Consider the following 19169-nt stretch of genomic DNA (forward strand, 5'->3'; position numbering starts at 1 on the left):
ATGAAAAAATCAGACAAAAAATTATTGTAAATGATGGAATAGTATTATATTGAAAGTAAAACATTTAGGAGGAATGTTGTTTTGCATATTGTCACCTTTAATTTTACTCTGTTTCACAGCACTTTCTGAATAGACTTTTTGCAAAAATACATTAAATTTTAAATGCCATAATTTAAAAATCAGAGCACTCACTGTCCAGATGTCCAGTATCAAAATCAAAAATATCTTAACTAATTCGGCTAAAAAAAAAATCACACAAATTCCATTACATTACAGTCTTTCAACAAAAATCTTCTCAAAAATATTGACATAAATTCTTATAATTACTTTGATTCTCCAGTAATCATATAGCAATTTGAGATCCTAAAGGAAAGAAAAAAAAAATACATATATTGCAATCAAAACCTTTTTCTGGTTGCCCAGCAAAACCAAAAAAAAAATGTCATGAAAATACATGCATCACAGGATTCTCTATAAGGAGTCTGTAATATTTGCACTTTGGGGAACTTAGTTATTGTGTGCTGTCATTTCCTGTGTGATGTCACTTCCTGCGGTGTTTGCGGCGCCGGTTGTGGCGGTAGATGGAGGAGTGGAGGTTGGCCGCCGTCGGATGAGGTAGTCGCTTGAGAGGGATGGTGCACATCTGAAAATTCTCCAACTCCTTCTCTGCAACCCAGCAGTCTGGTATTCTACAGAAGAAAAGTGAAAGTAGCTTTATAAGTATGCAAAGCAAAGAGACAAATTTAGAAAATTGTGACCGCAAAATGGTCATATTAGTTAAGGTGCTATGATCAATGAAAAAATTGTAATTGTTTTGTTAGCATTTTCATTGTGCATAAAAAAAGTAATAAAATTTATAAAAAAAGTCTTAACTGCACTTTTGTATAACAAATTTCTGCGTTAAAATTTGTGATTATTTTCATAGTGTAGGTATATCTGACACGGTACAAGGGACTTCTATAGTATTTGCCCATTGCCTGAACCATTTGAACAGCCTTTACATAGGACTTACACATGCTCTGGCTGCCAGTGAAGAAGGGCTTGGACTTTCCCATTGCGATCAGTTCTCTTTGCTATAACCTACAAGGACAATTATTCAATCTTCATCACTTGTATACAGAGAAATTGTATCGAGAGTCAAAGTCTATTACTGCTACATTCAATGTATGAATACATTTATTTTATTCTTAAGATTATATTGCAATAGTGGAAAGTAAAAAGGCATGTTCCAGGGGAATTGTGGGTATTTGTACATTGTGAGCCATTTAACATGGTAAAATAATTTGTTAATTAGATGACTTACTTGGCTGTGGAATGTGGCGGAGTGGGAGTGAGAGGACTTACTTGGCTGTGGAATGTGGTGGAGTGGGATTGAGGTGACTTACTTGGCTGTGGAATGTGGCGGAGTGGGAATGAGAGGACTTACTTGGCTGTGGAATGTGGTGGAGTGGGATTGAGGTGACTTACTTGGCTGTGGAATGTGGTGGAGTGGGATTGAGGTGACTTACTTGGCTGTGGAATGTGGTGGAGTGGGAGTGAGAGGACTTACTTGGCTGTGGAATGTGGTGGAGTGGGATTGAGGTGACTTACTTGGCTGTGGAATGTGGCGGAGTGGGAGTGAGAGGACTTACTTGGCTGTGGAATGTGGTGGAGTGGGAGTGAGGTGACTTACTTGGCTGTGGAATGTGGCGGAGTGGGAATGAGAGGACTTACTTGGTTGTGGAATGTGGCGGAGTGGGAGTGAGAGGACTTACTTGGCTGTGGAATGTGGCGGAGTGGGATTGAGCTGTGGAATGTGGTGGAGTGGGAGTGAGAGGACTTACTTGGCTGTGGAATGTGGCGGAGTGGGAGTGAGATGACTTACTTGGCTGTGGAATGTGGCGGAGTGGGAGTGAGAGGACTTACTTGGCTGTGGAATGTGGTGGAGTGGGATTGAGGTGACTTACTTGGCTGTGGAATGTGGCGGAGTGGGAGTGAGATGACTTACTTGGCTGTGGAATGTGGCGGAGTGGGAGTGAGAGGACTTACTTGGCTGTGGAATGTGGCGGAGTGGGAGCTGCCGTTGAGATCAATGTGTGAGAGTTCTGTCGTGTGGGTCAGGTCCTCCTGTATCCTCTCCATTATACCATCATCAAAAAAATCCACCTGTTTCACTGAAAAAAAAAAAAAAACAACACACATACAGTAAATGAAAAAGTTTAGGGAGTGAATTCTCTCATTATCATGATTATACCATCATCTAAAAAATCCATCTGTTTCACTGAAAAAAAAAAAAAAACAAACAAACACAGAAATGAAGCAGGCCAGGGATTTTATTAGCTAGAATAATGTAGCCCTCTCCTTTTTTTCTAGAGAGGAAATATCAGATACAATAAATAGGAGAGGGCTATATATGAATGCTGCTAGGATTTTTTATTTAAATAACATTCTTACTAGACAATATTGTATCTCTTAAAATTTTGGATCCCTTTGCATTTTTCATCAGGTTGATCGATCAGTAAGAATCTTTTGTGCATTCAAGAATTAACTAAAATTAAATATGCAAGTATGGAAGTTGTCTCCCTCTAACTGCATGTCGTTGAACAAAACTTGTTTCTTTCATGACTACATTTATATAGTTTTTTTTTTTCATGAAATATGTATGCAATGCAGTTGATAGCATACACAGTAGTCTTTCAAGAATACAAAAAAAATTATATATAGAAGCTCATGACACAAGTAATTAATTAAAAGATATACACAGTAGCTAGGGAGGGGAATGATATGGATAAAATAAAGCATTTGTGAAATACACAGTGGATATTTGTTCACATTTGTTATCTCAAGGAAACAGATCAATCAATCATTCAACTGAAAAACTACATGAGCCACTGTACATAATACAAATGCAAATAAAAAATTGTGTGTCTTTGTTCATGTACAATATATAATATCATATGCTTAAGTGTTACATAACATTTTAAACCAATTAGGAAAAAAATTACTCAATTAAATTCAAATCCTATTTCTCTTAATCCAAGAAATCTATTTCATTTCAGTAAAATTAAAAAAAAATCCTCCAACCCAGAAAAGAAAATATTAGATCAGTGCATCAATTTCGTTCTTTGTTTATCTGTTTGTAGGTTCTATAAGAAAGTCAATGATTTCTGGTTTTTATTATTATGCCTTCAGCATGATCAGAAGAGATAAAATGATCAAAAAATTATATGGGTTTGTATAAACACAATCTACAACTAATTGTTTTTCTGAATAATTTTTACCCATACTGACATAAATTCCAGAGAAAATAGTCTAATTACCCCTCCCCTCTCTATCTAATTTAAATGAAGTAGAAATGAGTAGAAAGTCATCTCTTTTTCCCCATCTAATCTGTTGTCAAATGACGATCATGAACCCTTACGAGTCAATAAAAAAAATATAATGAGGCATGAAAAATCCATACAAAGACAAGCAACTTTTTAAAAAAGCTAATTCATTCATAAAATTTTCATGACATAAAAACCACCCATGGAATATGGTCCTAACAGTCAGCTAGCCTATCAGATTTCATATCTTTCAGACAGAAGGGGAAAAATCTAAATGATCCATCATGCTTATATTACAACTGACTTGGTAAAGCTAGAATTGTAGAGAAAATATCAATTGAATATTGAAGTCTTGAAATTCATTCATATAGTATTGAAAACTTGAAACTTGTTTCCTACAAATTTAATTTTAAAATTGGTCATTAATATCATTACATGGTATGTAAACATGCAATTCTAGCACCTATGATTTCAAAGTACCAGGTACAATTGTTTTGACTTCTACACCTCTGGGATTTTACAATCAACCTATATTTTTTATCCAGACTCCAGAGGGTAGGGTGGGGGTGGGGACAATAAATATGGGCTAGCTATTTTTTTTAAGTATTTAATTAATGATGTAATATTGTAAAAGTGGCTGTTAAGGAGAGAGCATATTTATCATTATAGCAGTTGGAATCCTGCTTCACATACATTATTCATCTAGTACATGCAGTCTCTGTGCATGCATGTATACATAAATCCTACAAGTATTATTGTATACACTTATAAACAGTAGCAGGTGCCTGTCTATCCCCATCATTGCACGGCTAATATTTTGGCACCATTTTTTTCTATGAATTATTTTTTTAGTTACAGAGAATCTGGGATATATTACATAACAACGGAAGCTTACACTGCGGAAAATAAACATGGCTCCCCAGTGTATTTATAAACCACTAGCAAGATACATTGTTGGGGGATGTCTGAATTTCACATATTTTAATGTACACAGAGGGAAATAATACTATTTTGCCTACACAAGGTGTGGGTTGATTGTGTAACATGACCTTGATAAATCTGTTATAAATAAATCACGCAATACTGACACCCTAACAGAAGTGGGTGCAACTGTTATTGATTTTGTTGTTCCAATTTTTTTTTTTTTTTCAAAATGATGGCAGATATGAATTAAAATACATAGAGACTCTGAATAAAAAAAAAACCATGATACGAAGACTATTCATTTAGCTTCCTGACTAGAAGTATTGGAGCAGTGCATGTATATATGCATTATGTGAAAATAAAATTCTCTTTTGAAATGCCATGCATCAATCATAACAAATTTATACATTATTTTCAAAAAAAGAATTTGAATTGTCAATTTAAATTTACTTCTAATTCCTAGACCCAAAAATATGCACATGATGTATGTAGAATGTCATCTAATTCTTTTATAATTTATAATCCTTAATATATAACCTGACCTTGACCTGGCATGAACCTTGACATTGACCTCTATCACATATGTACTATTAACTTTTCAATTACTTATTATTAATAAAATAATGATTATGGCCATTTTGTACAATAATTGATTCAGATACAGATTATGCTTCTAATAAATGGAAATTAAGGTACATCTTCACAATTTCACCATTCTTTCATGTTTGTCATTTTCATACTTAATTTTCACTTTTTAATAAACTAAATATACAAAAAATTCCCTTAAAAATGGAAGACATAAACCATGTAAAAGTAATTTTTCAGTGGCTCTCTCAAAATCAGACAGACCGAATAAAACATGATAGGATGGCAGTTTTGACACATTTATATGGCCATTCAACTTCAGAGCTTCATTTCCATTCTGGCTTAGACATGAATCTTTACATATGACAATTAATCGGCCACAGTCCAAGAATATTCAGGTATATTTTTCTCCATGATACATCTTTTATACTCCAAACGTTTTATTATGCAGGGGATTTTTTTTGGAGAGGGGGGGGGTGTTTTCTAAAGTTAGAAATATTACCTAAGTAAAACTAGGTTGTTCTCAGAGTATTTTAAGAATTGTACTTAGTATTTAAATGAAATTTCAACTTCTGGGCATGAATAAATAATTTTATTATTGTAAATGAATTATCTATATTTTATACAGCATTTGTCTGTGTCAAACTTTGAGAGTAACCTCATACCCACCCACCCCCAAATATGGTGAAATATTGGATATGCAATATTTTGTCTCCTGTTTAATTTATAGGCCTCCCATGAGTTTTAAATATCATATAACAGTGAGCTTCAACTTGCAGAAATGACCTTGGGTCAAGGTCATGACGCACTCTCAATTTATGAGCAATCTTCATATGACACAGTTATGAGCTTTCAAATACACCTCATAAAAGTCATTGCTAATTTTACTTATACTTTAATGCTTTTTCTGAAAGCGACCTTGAACTTGCATGCAAGTTCATGCATTTGCACACTTTTTTTTAGGCTTTTGAAAAGGTAAAGATGGGTAATCTTGAGTTCTGTACACATTAAATACATATATATAAATATATACAGTTCATGGATCCACTCCAGCAAAATATTGCAAACAAGGTAAGATTTGTACATGGATAATTGGATACAATGATGTTGATAAGGAGTTTATGGATCCACTCCTGTAAAATACCTGACATAAATATTAAGACTTCATTGAATCCGACCCCGTGAAATACGTACCCCCAGGAGGCCGACTTCGACGACACTTCCTCCGTTTCCACATCTTGGTGGGCGTGTCCTCGCGTGACTTGGCCTGCCTGGGACCCTGCACCTGCTGTAACTTGAAATGATTGTTAACATGCTTCTCCAATAACTTATGTGACGTGAAACTCAAGAGAGCACCCATCCACAATGCATCGGAAGGGCTTATCGCCACAATGACACACCACGTGGTGTTCGAGCCACGCTCGTGATTTGGACTGTACACTATACACCTTACACCCTTCCCACAGGCATGAGACTTTTTTCCCTTTCTGAGAATCCACATGTTTTGACTTGATGTGTTCCAAGATTCCATGCGGTTCGAAGTCTTCACATTCACAGTCTTTCCACTTGCATGTCAAAGGCGGAGGGGGTGTGTCCTTGCATTCACACTGCGAGCTGTCGGCTGAGCGGGAATCCTTACTGATGGGGCTCAGCAAGCAGCTCATGGAGGAAGGTGTACATGAGCGCGAGTTGTCAGGGGTGACTGAGCAGCCTCCGTCTTGCGTCAGCGGTGAGGCGTCGAGCGATCCCTCGCTGGAACACGTCGCCACGCTGTCTTGTCGCGTGGTGTCAGGCATGCAGACACTCTCCATGACATGTGGCATCTCTTCATCGCTGAAACTGAAAAAAAAGAGAAAATTAAAATTATAAGTTAATCTGATTAACATTTTATAGTAATGAAAAAATATTACTAAAATAGACATCCCCATACCCCAAAAGAATTGGCTTTAAAACATTCAAGTACTTCTCCACAAATATGTTCAATGAGGATTAATTAATGATTATATAAAACAACATGAAATTGACTTATTTTATTATCATGTTACTTTTATTAAAATCAAAGAAGACCATGGATACATGTAATAATCAATAAACATTTTAAAAATTTGCCTTCCTTACTTAAAATATTTGAAATGCCATCGACATGAACAATGTAGAATATCCTATCTTCCCTTGAAAACTTTATCACAGATATATAAATTACGCAAGTAATATTCTAGAAATCTATCTATATATACTATTAATCTGCTCACAAATGTTAAGCATGTCACATGCAACCTGTCACATGACATTGTTGCCATGACATTAATGTCAAAAGTGACCTCTTGTCATCAAATTTAATTGTTGAACTACACAGATTGTGATATCACATACCTACCATGTAATTTTTAAGCTGTATACTTACAGAAAGATAATTATATTTCAGATAAATTTAGAATCTAGATTACGTATCATATAATGGTATTAGAAACTTTAACTCGAGTACCAACATTACAGTTTGGGAAACAGCAAATGAATACACTTTTCTTTAATAAGTTGACAGGCCCCACATGGCATTCACGCCCAGAACAATACATGTCAAAATATCGCAGTTTTAACCAGCTGCTCCCATTGTGATGATTGGTCCTGTTTATAACACAGCTATTTTTGGAGAAAACAGGTGAAAATCTTCAGAAATTCATGAAATTTGTCAGGTTTTCAGACATCTTCCTCAATGGGACCCGCGTACCTGATTCATTGAACGTCATAATCTTAAGTAATAGAAGCTCAATCTCAACAATGATGCTACTACATCATGCATTTATGTAACATTTAAGAGTGCATGCAATTTTTAAAATAACAACAGGATAAAACAATCTTTGAATGAGATTCAATACAGTCCAGGAAAAATCACACAAATGCAATATATATATACTTAAAAAGTCTTTCAGATATTTTCTTCAAAATGAGGATTAGGACATTTAATAGATTTTTCTTTTAAATTACTAACTGTATGTAAATATTTTGGCTATAATCGATAATTGTTTCAACTATAAGAAGTTCTGTACATAAGAAAAGAAAAACCCTGTCCTAGCTTCACTTAATTCATGTCAAGAAATCAGAAATTTTATAATCAAGGTCAAAAGAAAGGTCACTCAAGGACAGAGTTTGACAAACTTGAAGAGCTCTCATGAAGATGAAAAAAATCGATACATCATCGAATGTGTTCCAATTTCGAAAATCCTTTTTAAAAAAATTACCCTGGGCTGGTAGCTATACATGTATCAGCTTATTCTTCTAGCCCCACATTTTCGTTGTGATAGTGATGTCAAAATATAGAAGCTTTGGGGGTGGGGGGATGAGGTGAGTGAGGGTGGGAGGGGGGGGGGGGAAATAATTAAGAGCTGGAGGAATCTTGGACTACATGAACTTATTCTTAGGTGCCTCGATCTCATTCATACTGGCGAATAAAAATACTGACAATCAAAAGATGGGCATGATCCAAGGATTTACTTGCACTGGTCACAACCAAGACAAAACAAATGAAATTAACATTCACTGCATGCATTCATCCATTCAAACTTAATTAATCTTAACTACACAAGCTCTATGAAGTGCACTTGTTACAGAAAAGGGTTTTTTTTATTCCAATTCATAATTTGTCAATGCACTAGACCCCCCATAAAAAATCCTGTCCATTGAAATTATCATAAAACTGTGTAACCTGACAAAACTTCCAAGCGTTACAATAAGAGGACGGGGCGAGGATTCCACCGAGTGCAGATGGTGACCCCCTGGTGTTGACCTATGGATTTCAATGAAAGCTCACTGTCAATGCAGTTGACAGCTTAATCCTCTGTCAATGGAAGACCCACTGGCAGTGTAAGGACATGAGACGGCCTCCCTCCCCAGATTTTCTGTTGTTTGAGGCGAATTAAACAATTCATTTCTGATTCTACACTGTACTGATCTGCACTGTCTCTGTCTGCATTTTCCATCCTTTCACTATTGAAGTTGAAAACTATCTTCAATTTCATACATGCCAGGGCTTGAGAATTTAACAGAATTTTTATTAATAAAACGAAGAAATTTATACACTGACTTATTCTCTCTCTGGCTATACCCATAATGTCTTATCTATTATTAAAAATATGAAATGTCATGTTTAATGTCAGACTATCAGACCATAAAATATTTGTTCAAGTTTTGTGCAAAATTTCATGTGAATGAAAACATCAAGCAATTTTACTTCTTGCCCTTGATCTACTCAAATCCCATACTGAGCTTACTATGCCACACAAAAAGTAATAACCATTCAGTTTCTATAACAACAAAATAGCTGACTAACAAACTACACCCTAACAAAATACGTAAATCCATTTCATGATGCAAAATAATAAAAAAAAAAAAAACTCCCTAAAGGCATGAAATTCAAATCCTCCTCCACTCTCAATTCGATTCAAAGAAACTAGGTTTCATTTATTTAATAGGACACAGAATACTGCACTGCAGCATGCAATCTTCAATGGAATCCTCGATCTTTTATCTTATTTCTACATCTGATGGCCTACTTCTAAAACCAATTATTGAACATGTAATTTGTACAACCATTAATATACAAAAGGAAACTTTGATCTAAATACATGTAAAATTTTGTATAATTCTCTTTGCTTAAATTTAAAAGCTCAAAAATGACACCCCCTTCCCCCACCCTTTCCTGCTAATTTTTCGATAACACTTTAAAAATACAAAGCTTGTATATATGCGTATCTAGAAATTCTTTTTTTCCTCCAAAAATTCATTTAGGGTGAAAAAAGAAATGAATTGATCTACTCAGAAACATTTTAATTTCTTATGAGAGCAAAAATTTAGTATGAATTCATTATAAACATAACTTTGTTGCAAATCGTCAAAGAGCTGACTGCTTTTAAGACATTAAATATGCTTTGTCATTTTAAGTCTTGATAATTATCTGAACCATGTCATAATGTTGTTCAGTTATGTAATATCAGACACTTTGAATTTTCTCTGTACATTAAGAAAACTGATATTTCATCCCGAATTTGTCTTTGCATGGTTTCATGTATCCAACCTTCACCCAGAAAACTTCTAAACTTTCTTGAAATTGTGCTCATGACAATGTCAGAAAAGGCAATTTATCCATTTCCGATACTGTAAAATCACAGATTTTATTGGGGTCAAATATTTGTGGTTTGAGGAAAAACTCATGGGTCATAAGAATTCCTGAGGAGGAAGAAAGAGAGGTGGTGTTGGGGGTGCTAATTAAACCATAGGCTAGAAAAGATGAGAGTCTACATGCATTTTCATCAAGAGAAATATTTAATAAGCTATTTGCATAAACTCCCCTGATCTGTATGGATGAGAAGGCACATTTTCATTTTCTTTTTTTTTTTTTTTTACCTTTTGACTCCATTTTTCCTGGAGAACAAATCTTGGACACAAGGCAGCTGACAGGCTATCTTTTCTTCTGTTACACACCTACAAAAAACAACAATACAATTCATCAATGAGTGCATGAAGTTTTGAAAAAATGAACATTATACAGTCAAACCCCATTGGCCAATGATTAAAAATAGATGGGGCTGAGAGAAAAAAACACTTTGAGATAAAAGTGAATTAAAGATAACATTAAGAAAGTCTGACTATGAATAAAAGGGAAATAACTCTTATTATAAGGTTTAAATACACAGAGAACTGAAACTAAATGGAGCATAACACAAGTATTTTAAATTAAATACACCGTTTCCAGGAAGTTTACTAATCCGTCGGATATTTTGGACTAGAATTTTACTTGTCTGATAATATGAATTTGAAGCATGTCAAATGCCAATGAACAGATTTTTCAAAATGGCACATTTAATAAGTTGGCAGTACTTGGCACATGTATATAGTTTATACAGGGATACTCCAAAAAATCCTACTCAAACTTCCAAAAAAAAAGTATCAACACCAATTCCTTTTTTAAAAATATATATCTAATCCATAATCTCAGGAAAAAGAACAACCAACGCTCCCTTTTCACCTTCTCAAGTTATATAACTTCCTTTGGGAATGGTATAACTAGTACCAATAAACTTCAATCAGTTGTCTGTACCAGAAATCCACTTGAAATTGAACAAGGATTAGAAAGATAAAATAGAAACCTCAGCAGTATATTTATAGTATACATATCTATCTTCAGAGTGCAGCAGAACGTGCTGCTAATCAATCTAAAACTAAAATCCCGAACTTTCACAAGATCACAGAAAATATAGTGTTTCCTCAGAGTAAAAGGTTTTTGCCTGATAATACATCAACTGTTTTTATCTTTATTTAAATTAGATATGTTTAAAACATTGCGTTAAGTCATTCCAGGATGTCACTTTTATAATACTTTTTGTTAAATTTTAAGTTAAGTAGCTGTGAAATAAAAATTGTCAATACATCAAACTTAATTTATATATCACATTTATCAATATCAGCATGATTATATATTAAGTATCAAAAAAGCTTTTGAGAGCTTTAGAGTATCATTTTATGAACAACATTAAATGGCCATAAAACAAAATTAAATGACTTCAGAACATCTAAACATAAAATCTTAATTCATCAATATTCAACTGAAAAATTATTAAATACCCTTGCATATTTCCGAACGAAATTCCCCAGTTATATGGGTCCATATTGAATAAAGAATAGTCCACTCCAAACATAATTGATTCGGTAAACTTTGGACCAAGAAAAAGTACTTTTCAACCAAAAAAGATGTGTTACAGTCCTTTCATTACTAAATATATTAAGCACACACACATACAGAAGCATATATATATTTTGTGTGTGGGTGCAAATATCACATGTCGTAGGTGACGTCTGCTAAATATATATGCCATGTCAGTCGAGATGGTTTTAAAAAAAAAGTTTGATGACGCGCATTAATACTTTGTGAAAATGACAACAGTCGATATATAATTTACTGCAATACCCACACAAGGATCATAGCGGATTCAATCTATTTGTTATCACATCATACTACTTATATAACACGAGATATTGATTTTTTTTTTAAAGTATACACTGAGTGCAAAAAATGACATATGTATTACAATTACGCAAGTAGATGAATTTAAAGATTAGTTCACATCAAGGGATTATGCTCAATTGTCTTTAAAAAAATCAATTCTGAAAAATTATCAATTCATCTTTTAAGTCCGTCAAAATCTGCTGTCTTCTTTTCTCTTAATTTTTTTCTTTTCATATATTAAATACATTTTCATGCAACACATTTTTTGGTTAAAACATTCCATCTCACAAATCCAAAGTTTTTTTTTCCAAATGAAGACTTTGATGAATTAATTTATGAAGAATTTCCTGGGGATCATAAATCTATCATTTAAAATAAGTGGCCAGCATGGCACAGTGGTTAGAGCATCTGCTCAAGAGTTGCAGAGAAAGAAGTTGATCCTCTGATGTTGTAGGTTCAAATCTCACTGCTTGGACCCAGAGATCAGTCCTTCGCATGAGACCATATATAAACAGAGATCCTGTAAATTGCAGTAGGTGCTGGCAAGAAAAAGAATTCCCTTAATGCTCAATGGTCCAAAGTGCCATAACACTCGGTCTATAGGTATGAATGAAAAATTCTAGAAGGGACATTTAAAACCAAACAAACAATTTTCAGAGAGAAGTAAATTTTTCTGTGTCTGATATATGCATGTAATTATCAGCATGTACACAGCTTTGACATTGTCGAGAAAGCAGTGATACTGGAGTTGCATTAAAACCACAAACCACAAGTATATTGGAACAGCTAGTTTGTTTTCCTGAAACTGCATACACTATGAAACTTCACTCTATTTTTACTTTCATAATAAAAACACATTCCAGTAATTCACATTTTAAAAATAATGATCTAGATCTTTTCCAGCTTTCTGTCAAAAAAAGCTAGTGTGAGAATTTTCACTTCCTTAACTTCATGCTCTTAATCTTGAAATGCTTGGAAATTAAGTTCTAAGGTATCTAGCTATTGAAGAGAGAGAGAGAGAGATCATTCAAATATTGATTGCTGATAAATGCAATAATGAAAATTGAGAATAGCAGATGATAGCCCTCCAAAAGAAAAAAAAATCAATAAAAATAAATAAGGAACTTATATGTACATATATCTATCAAATTCATCATATTAATAGGATTGATTTTTCATAATCAAGAAATATATCATGTACGTAAGTACCCATAATTATTGTAATTAAACATCTTGAACCTCATTTGATTGCTTGTTTGTTTAAAGTTGATCCCTTCAAATATTTTTCACTAAAATGAGACCCCACCTGACTTGCCACTTTAGGGCTGCCAATTTTGATCAGGCCTGGTGACCATAAAACTTAGACAAGCTCATTTTTTATCTGTCTCACTTTTTCCAAAGGAATTACATAGTGGAAAAGTAAGACTGCATGAGAATAATAGTAAGCTCTCTTAAGTTTTCTGCCCTACCCCCTCAACCCCCCCCCCCCCCCCCGGCCTGTATTCAGCACTTACATGAGCAACATGAGCAGTGAAGGAACTTTTTTGTGCTAGCCCCTACTGCAACACATTTAAGCCTAAAGGACCAATCTTCACATCCTTAATAGCTTAATTGTATAAATTAGAGATGTGAGCAAGTTGACATCTTTTTATTATACACATCAAATTATTATTCTACCTCTTTATAAATAGCACTCCTTATGTAACGCATACACTTAATTAAGGCCAAAAATTAATTTCTCCATGAAAAGTACAACCATAGACATTTAATTATAATACAGTCTTAAGTATAACATACTTATATATACACATTGTGTAACACAGTGACCTACTTTCAAGTTTATAAACAATGTGGCTAAAAGTTTCTTAATGTTCTCGAAGGAATAACCTTGTGAACAATTTTAAAGTTAATAGGCCTCTGTATCATAACATTATATTTTTTTTATGCATTATGAAACCTCTGTATTTGTATAATGATTTTCCTGTTAGCCAGTTTCATTTGACATGAAATTTAAACATCAAAGGTTAAGAGATTCGTAGTTCAATCATCTTTTTATTAATTGTAAAAATACCTGACTTGTATGTTTATTGCTGTTCGACTTATTGTATCAGTTCTGGGAAGACTTAATATTTTTCAATCAAATTATTTTTGGTTTCAAATTTAGTATTTTATATTCATTAATTAAAAAGCTGTCAATTCATTAATACAGAGAATTACACTTCACATTCAGGCACCACAACATAATAAAAATTCCTCCCTCATTCAAGTAATAAATCATCATTATAAAAAGACAAAAATTATCGCACAAATTTACAAGTACCTTTGAGTCAGTACAATAAATTGGAAATAAAAAAATCAATGCATTCTCTAATCTTCAAATGACTTGCAATGGCTACTTTACATTTCTGCCATCAAGAGCAGGCAAGCCTGCTTGAAAAGTAGAAGAATAAATGGGACTTGTATCTAAGAATCCAGTCTAAATATTGTTACTGTTGAATAAAATACACATATTTTTGAGTGTTTCATGTAAATTACTCCCACACACATATTAAATTACTGCATTTACAGTAACTGAAAAAATAACAAACTGTTACGTGCACAGGATGACACCCATACCTTTTATTAGCAGCAAGTAACACACTTCTTTGTGGTAGCGCTATATCATTTAATAGGTAGTGTTCAATATTTAAAAGTTAAATAACCATTGATGTTTTTTCACACATGTAACCCATATTAAACTGTTAAATATGGCATATCGGTTCTTAACTCACTATAGCCACATAGAACAAATTTCTCTCAGTTTAGTGGTCTCTACTGCAGTTTTTTCATTAAATGCAGAAAACAATTCCATTACTTCAAATCATTTGTACAAATTAAATCACACAATTCAGTAAATTCTTCCTAACTTCAACATAGTCATTGTCGTACAGGCAAAACTTCAAGATTTTGAGTAAGGGTTACTTTACAGTGAGGGTAGTTGGCTTGCAAGTCAATGAGAATGTTTGGTGGAGAGTCAGGGTGGGGGTGGGGTGGTGGTGAATTAAGCCCCATTAGCTCCTGAATATGTGCATGTCATGTGCACTCACTTTAATAGCTTTAAATATTTTGTACTGTACTTAAATAGGTCATCCTAACATAATTCAAAAGTATGTCAGACAGACAGACAGAGAATGAACAGTGACAATTAAATGAGTGCATAGTGCCGTCTGCCAATCAAAGTATAAAAATCCTTTAAAAAGTTGATAAAAATGCACTGGGTTAACACAGCAAGAACTAGAGAAGATTTGCAGACTGGTAGAGATGCCAAAAAAATATACGAAAATGTGTTGGGCCATCATTTTCATGATTTTTATATCTAAAAATATTGTCATAGTTACCACTACGATATTACTTTTTCTTTAAAATCAATGAACTAATTAATCGATACATTTTAGTACATGATATTGAAAATTTTCAGCATAGAAATTGACATATAAACAGTAGAGATATATATATGTTACAAAAATAAAAACTGACAGTTCAGGATAAATGAATAATTGCCGGAATGCAAAACAGAAACTTATATTACCCCCCATCAGAGAAATGTGACAGATTGTCGGCCCCAGGGGGGATAAACACAGCATCATTGATTATTATTGTACATCTATCATTCCAATAATAATATATACATGCATTGCAGTAACTGGTTAGTGTAAGTCATGAAAAGTAGTCACTTGAAAAATCAACAAATATAACACAGCTTTTATAAAAACATAAATTTTATTTCCTGATCAATGCGATTTCTAGTGCTCTTCAAAATTACGCCAAAGTTTGAAATAGAAATTGCACCATACAAATTACCTCATATATATTCCATTCACAAAAATCAAAAAAAAAATTCTTAATGAAAACCATTAATAATAAAACATGACAAAGCCTTTTGTTTAAGGAAATATCAAATTGTCATGGCAAGCAAGTGCAAGAGTACATTAAAAAATTTGATCATTACAACATTTTAATAACCAAATCATTAAAACACAAAAGAATTATTCAAGCAGGAATTGAGGGATAGGAGAACTCTCAGATCCTGCCCATGAAAAATGGCTGACCTTGCACGAGTCTATATACAACACCTGAGCAATAAATATATCATAACCCAGAACCCAAAATAAACAATTACCTGGCGGGGTCTAGCCCGAGCATGAAGTTCAATGCGATCTCTGGCAGGTTCGACATGTGTCTAGCTTTGTTTACATTTCCTCTTTCCTCATTTCAGTGACTTCACAGGGTTTTTTTGGGGGGAAGAAAATGAAGAATGATTTGTCCCTTCACAAGGGTTAAACAACAAATTGAGAGAAAAGTGGAGAAAAAAATCTCTTCTCTCTACATTACGAGGTTTTTCCAGTCTTTCGACACTGACATTTGAGCAGACGTCGATACAAAAGTCTTCATATTTGATTACCTCCGTTTTAACAGTGGTCTGGATAAGAAAAGTATTCGTTGAGATCTTTGTTATCTTTTTTTAGTCAAACATTAAAGGGAGCAATATATCAATATGTATATTTTTAACCATTCTTTGGAACAAAGGGGTTAAATAATGTCTGCACAAGACATATTTCAAACATGTCTAAATATCGAATTTTTATATCCCCCTTTGCTACAACCTATTATATTCTTTCAGGTCGAATGCTGCTCTAAACTAACTTTCTGTACACAAATTTAAGGGGGAAAAATAAACACTAGGCACAATTTCCTTTTATTAGAAGTTTGAAAAAAATTCCAAATTAATAGATCCTCCTTCCACACTGAAAGAATTCCAAGATCACATAAAAAGAAATTGCTATCCTCAAAATTTCTTCACACAATTATCTTTCCAAAATCCACAACTAATATATATTCCACTGAAGCGAAGGAAGAAAAAAATCACTACTTAAACCACTAGGCATCGAATAATTATAATTGTCAATGTATGACGAGGCCTCGAGACCAGAGTGAGACAGAAAACCAGAACAAAGGAATCAACTCAGTCAGCATGGCTGTGAAGAGTTTCACGTACTCTATCGGCTAACGCTAGGGCATTACCGTTCACCTCATATATACGTAACCCACTTTTTTTCTATTTCACCAGTGGATGATTACATATAAAACTGACAGCCGGCACTTATTGTTCAGTTCATTGAACTTGGACACTTTAGTACATTATATATAATATATAAATACAGGAACTCCTATATGTGTCATGTCGATGCTCTCTGCTAAGCATTGTGTGACACATTGACACAGATTTCTATATTCTGACCAAGTGAATATTATCTATCGTCAGTCTTTGACGTTGGAGCGTTATATAAATATTTATCAATTGTAAAAGTCATTATACTCAAATAAGTTCTAGAACTACTAAAAATTAAAGTTTTTGTTTGAAAAAGGTCGGTAAAAAGAAAAAGCAGACATTCTTTAATTATACAGATTTGATTGTCTTCTAAAATTAATATAATACTTTCTCTAATCTCAGTTTTTGCTGAAATAATTCAAAATTGAATTTATATATATTTATTTTGAAAATTCTGAAAATTAATTTATAAAGGTTTATTTACTAAATTTTTCTAAATATTTGCTTCCTTTTATATGTTGCACAAAATGTTACTAAAATAATTGTTCTTGACTTCAATTAATTGTATGTATATACAAATTTATACCAAAATGTACTATAGTTTAACTTAAATATGCACGTCATAGTAAATTTTGTAAAACCATTTTGAATACACCATGCTGAAAATATATATATACGTCATTGACCAAATTAAGACAAATCAAAAACAAAATCAATTTTCATAAAATACACTCCTTTTCTTGCAAACAACTCTGGTAAATGTATAGAACAATGACAACAGAAGTGTTTTCAAAAAACCATACCTCTAAAGCACGTACACAACATCACATGCAAATCCATGCATTTGCAATTGATTTAATCCAAAAGAATTTAAAGACAATTGAATAGAAATTGATTACTAAACTTCATGAAAATTTAAGCAATTTAAGATTCAGAAAATGAAGCTGACCTTGAAATATATGGATTAAAATAAACATTTTTGGAAAACTAATAATCCAATTTTATCTGCAAAATTATTTAATTTTTTTTTAATTATATACAATGAAAGATGTTTCATATTTAAATATGAAATAATTTAAAAATGAAATATTTGATCTTCATCATGTTTATATTGATTTAAACATCTGTGTATTTTCTTAAAAAAAAATTAAATATAAAGGAATAAAAAAATGTTAATACTAAAATTCATTTTGCCTATATAAATACTGTTAATAAATTTGGTGTAAAATTACAAAGTCGTTTAATGTTTTTTAAGTTGCTAATTGGTTCTTATAATGTCAAAGTGTGGTTTAAATGGTAAGAATGACGAACACTTCATATCTTTAATATTATTAAATATTCTGGTATTTTATTAATAGAAGTCTTTTGATAATATTTATGATTCATGTTAATTTCAAGAATTTCCATGCAGTGATCTCCAATATGATCTACATTCAAATGATTTTAAAATGACATAAGTACTTGACATTTTTATTAATAACATTAATCTGATCACAATATTGTCAATGTGATTAATAAATCTGATTTTTTAGAGTCAAACAGTATATTTCTGGTAAAAATAGATCTATCTTAAATAGGAAATATGAAATATGCTCCTCAAGAGAAATCCATTGTCATAAATAAATATTGTCATTGCCTTTATATCATTTTTTTTTACTCTTTAAATTTATAATTATTACTTAATCTAAACTAAAAGCAAACAAGTTTAAATTATGTGTGAACAAAATAAAAACAATTTACAATCAATATGAAGAATTCAAATTTTTGGAGTTTGACATTGCAATTCAGGGGGAATAACTCCAATTTTGCATGTGAGCACATTACTACTGACACACATTTTAAAAATAATTGCCCCTCTAAATGTGTGTGTAAACATGACAAAAAAAGTGTAATGCAATATGATTCATCACTCAAGAATTCCTCCTTCAAGGCATTAACCTTTAAATTCAAACCCTGCAATATTGATATTGATGAATGGGCAGGAAATTCTCAAAACTCTTGATCCCCCTCCAAACATAATGCATTGAAAAATGCCATGAATTTATAAACTACCACAATGCAAAATTGGACTTCTTAATTTCCTTTCTTCCTGTACTGTAGTTGTATGAATCCAATAATTAACAATACCCATATCAAAAAATAATACAGAAAAGTATATTTTTAATATATTTTTAATACATTCATTTTTGTACTTTCTTAAAATAATACAGAAAAAATATATTATTTTCCTATCAGAAAGAAAAAATTCAGTATCTCATTTTTGTAT

At 32.7% G+C, this 19169-nt stretch overlaps 1 protein-coding gene across 1 annotated transcript; it reads right to left on the reverse strand.

Moving 5' to 3' along the window:
* Window positions 1-208: 208 nt before the first annotated feature.
* LOC134271994 (zinc finger protein AEBP2-like) lies at window positions 209-16058 on the reverse strand. The gene is given in 7 exon segments (XM_062754227.1): window positions 209-689; window positions 1013-1080; window positions 2029-2153; window positions 6009-6162; window positions 6164-6653; window positions 10215-10292; window positions 15974-16058. Coding segments are annotated over 7 exon segments (1119 nt in total). The 5' UTR covers window positions 16030-16058; the 3' UTR covers window positions 209-541.
* Window positions 16059-19169: the final 3111 nt, after the last annotated feature.

This window comes from Saccostrea cucullata, unplaced genomic scaffold, assembly GCF_032062105.1.
Source record: "Saccostrea cucullata isolate Sc308-1 unplaced genomic scaffold, CSIRO_AGI_Scuc_v1 ctg1249, whole genome shotgun sequence".
In the NCBI taxonomy this organism is placed as follows: Eukaryota; Metazoa; Mollusca; class Bivalvia; order Ostreida; family Ostreidae; genus Saccostrea; species Saccostrea cuccullata.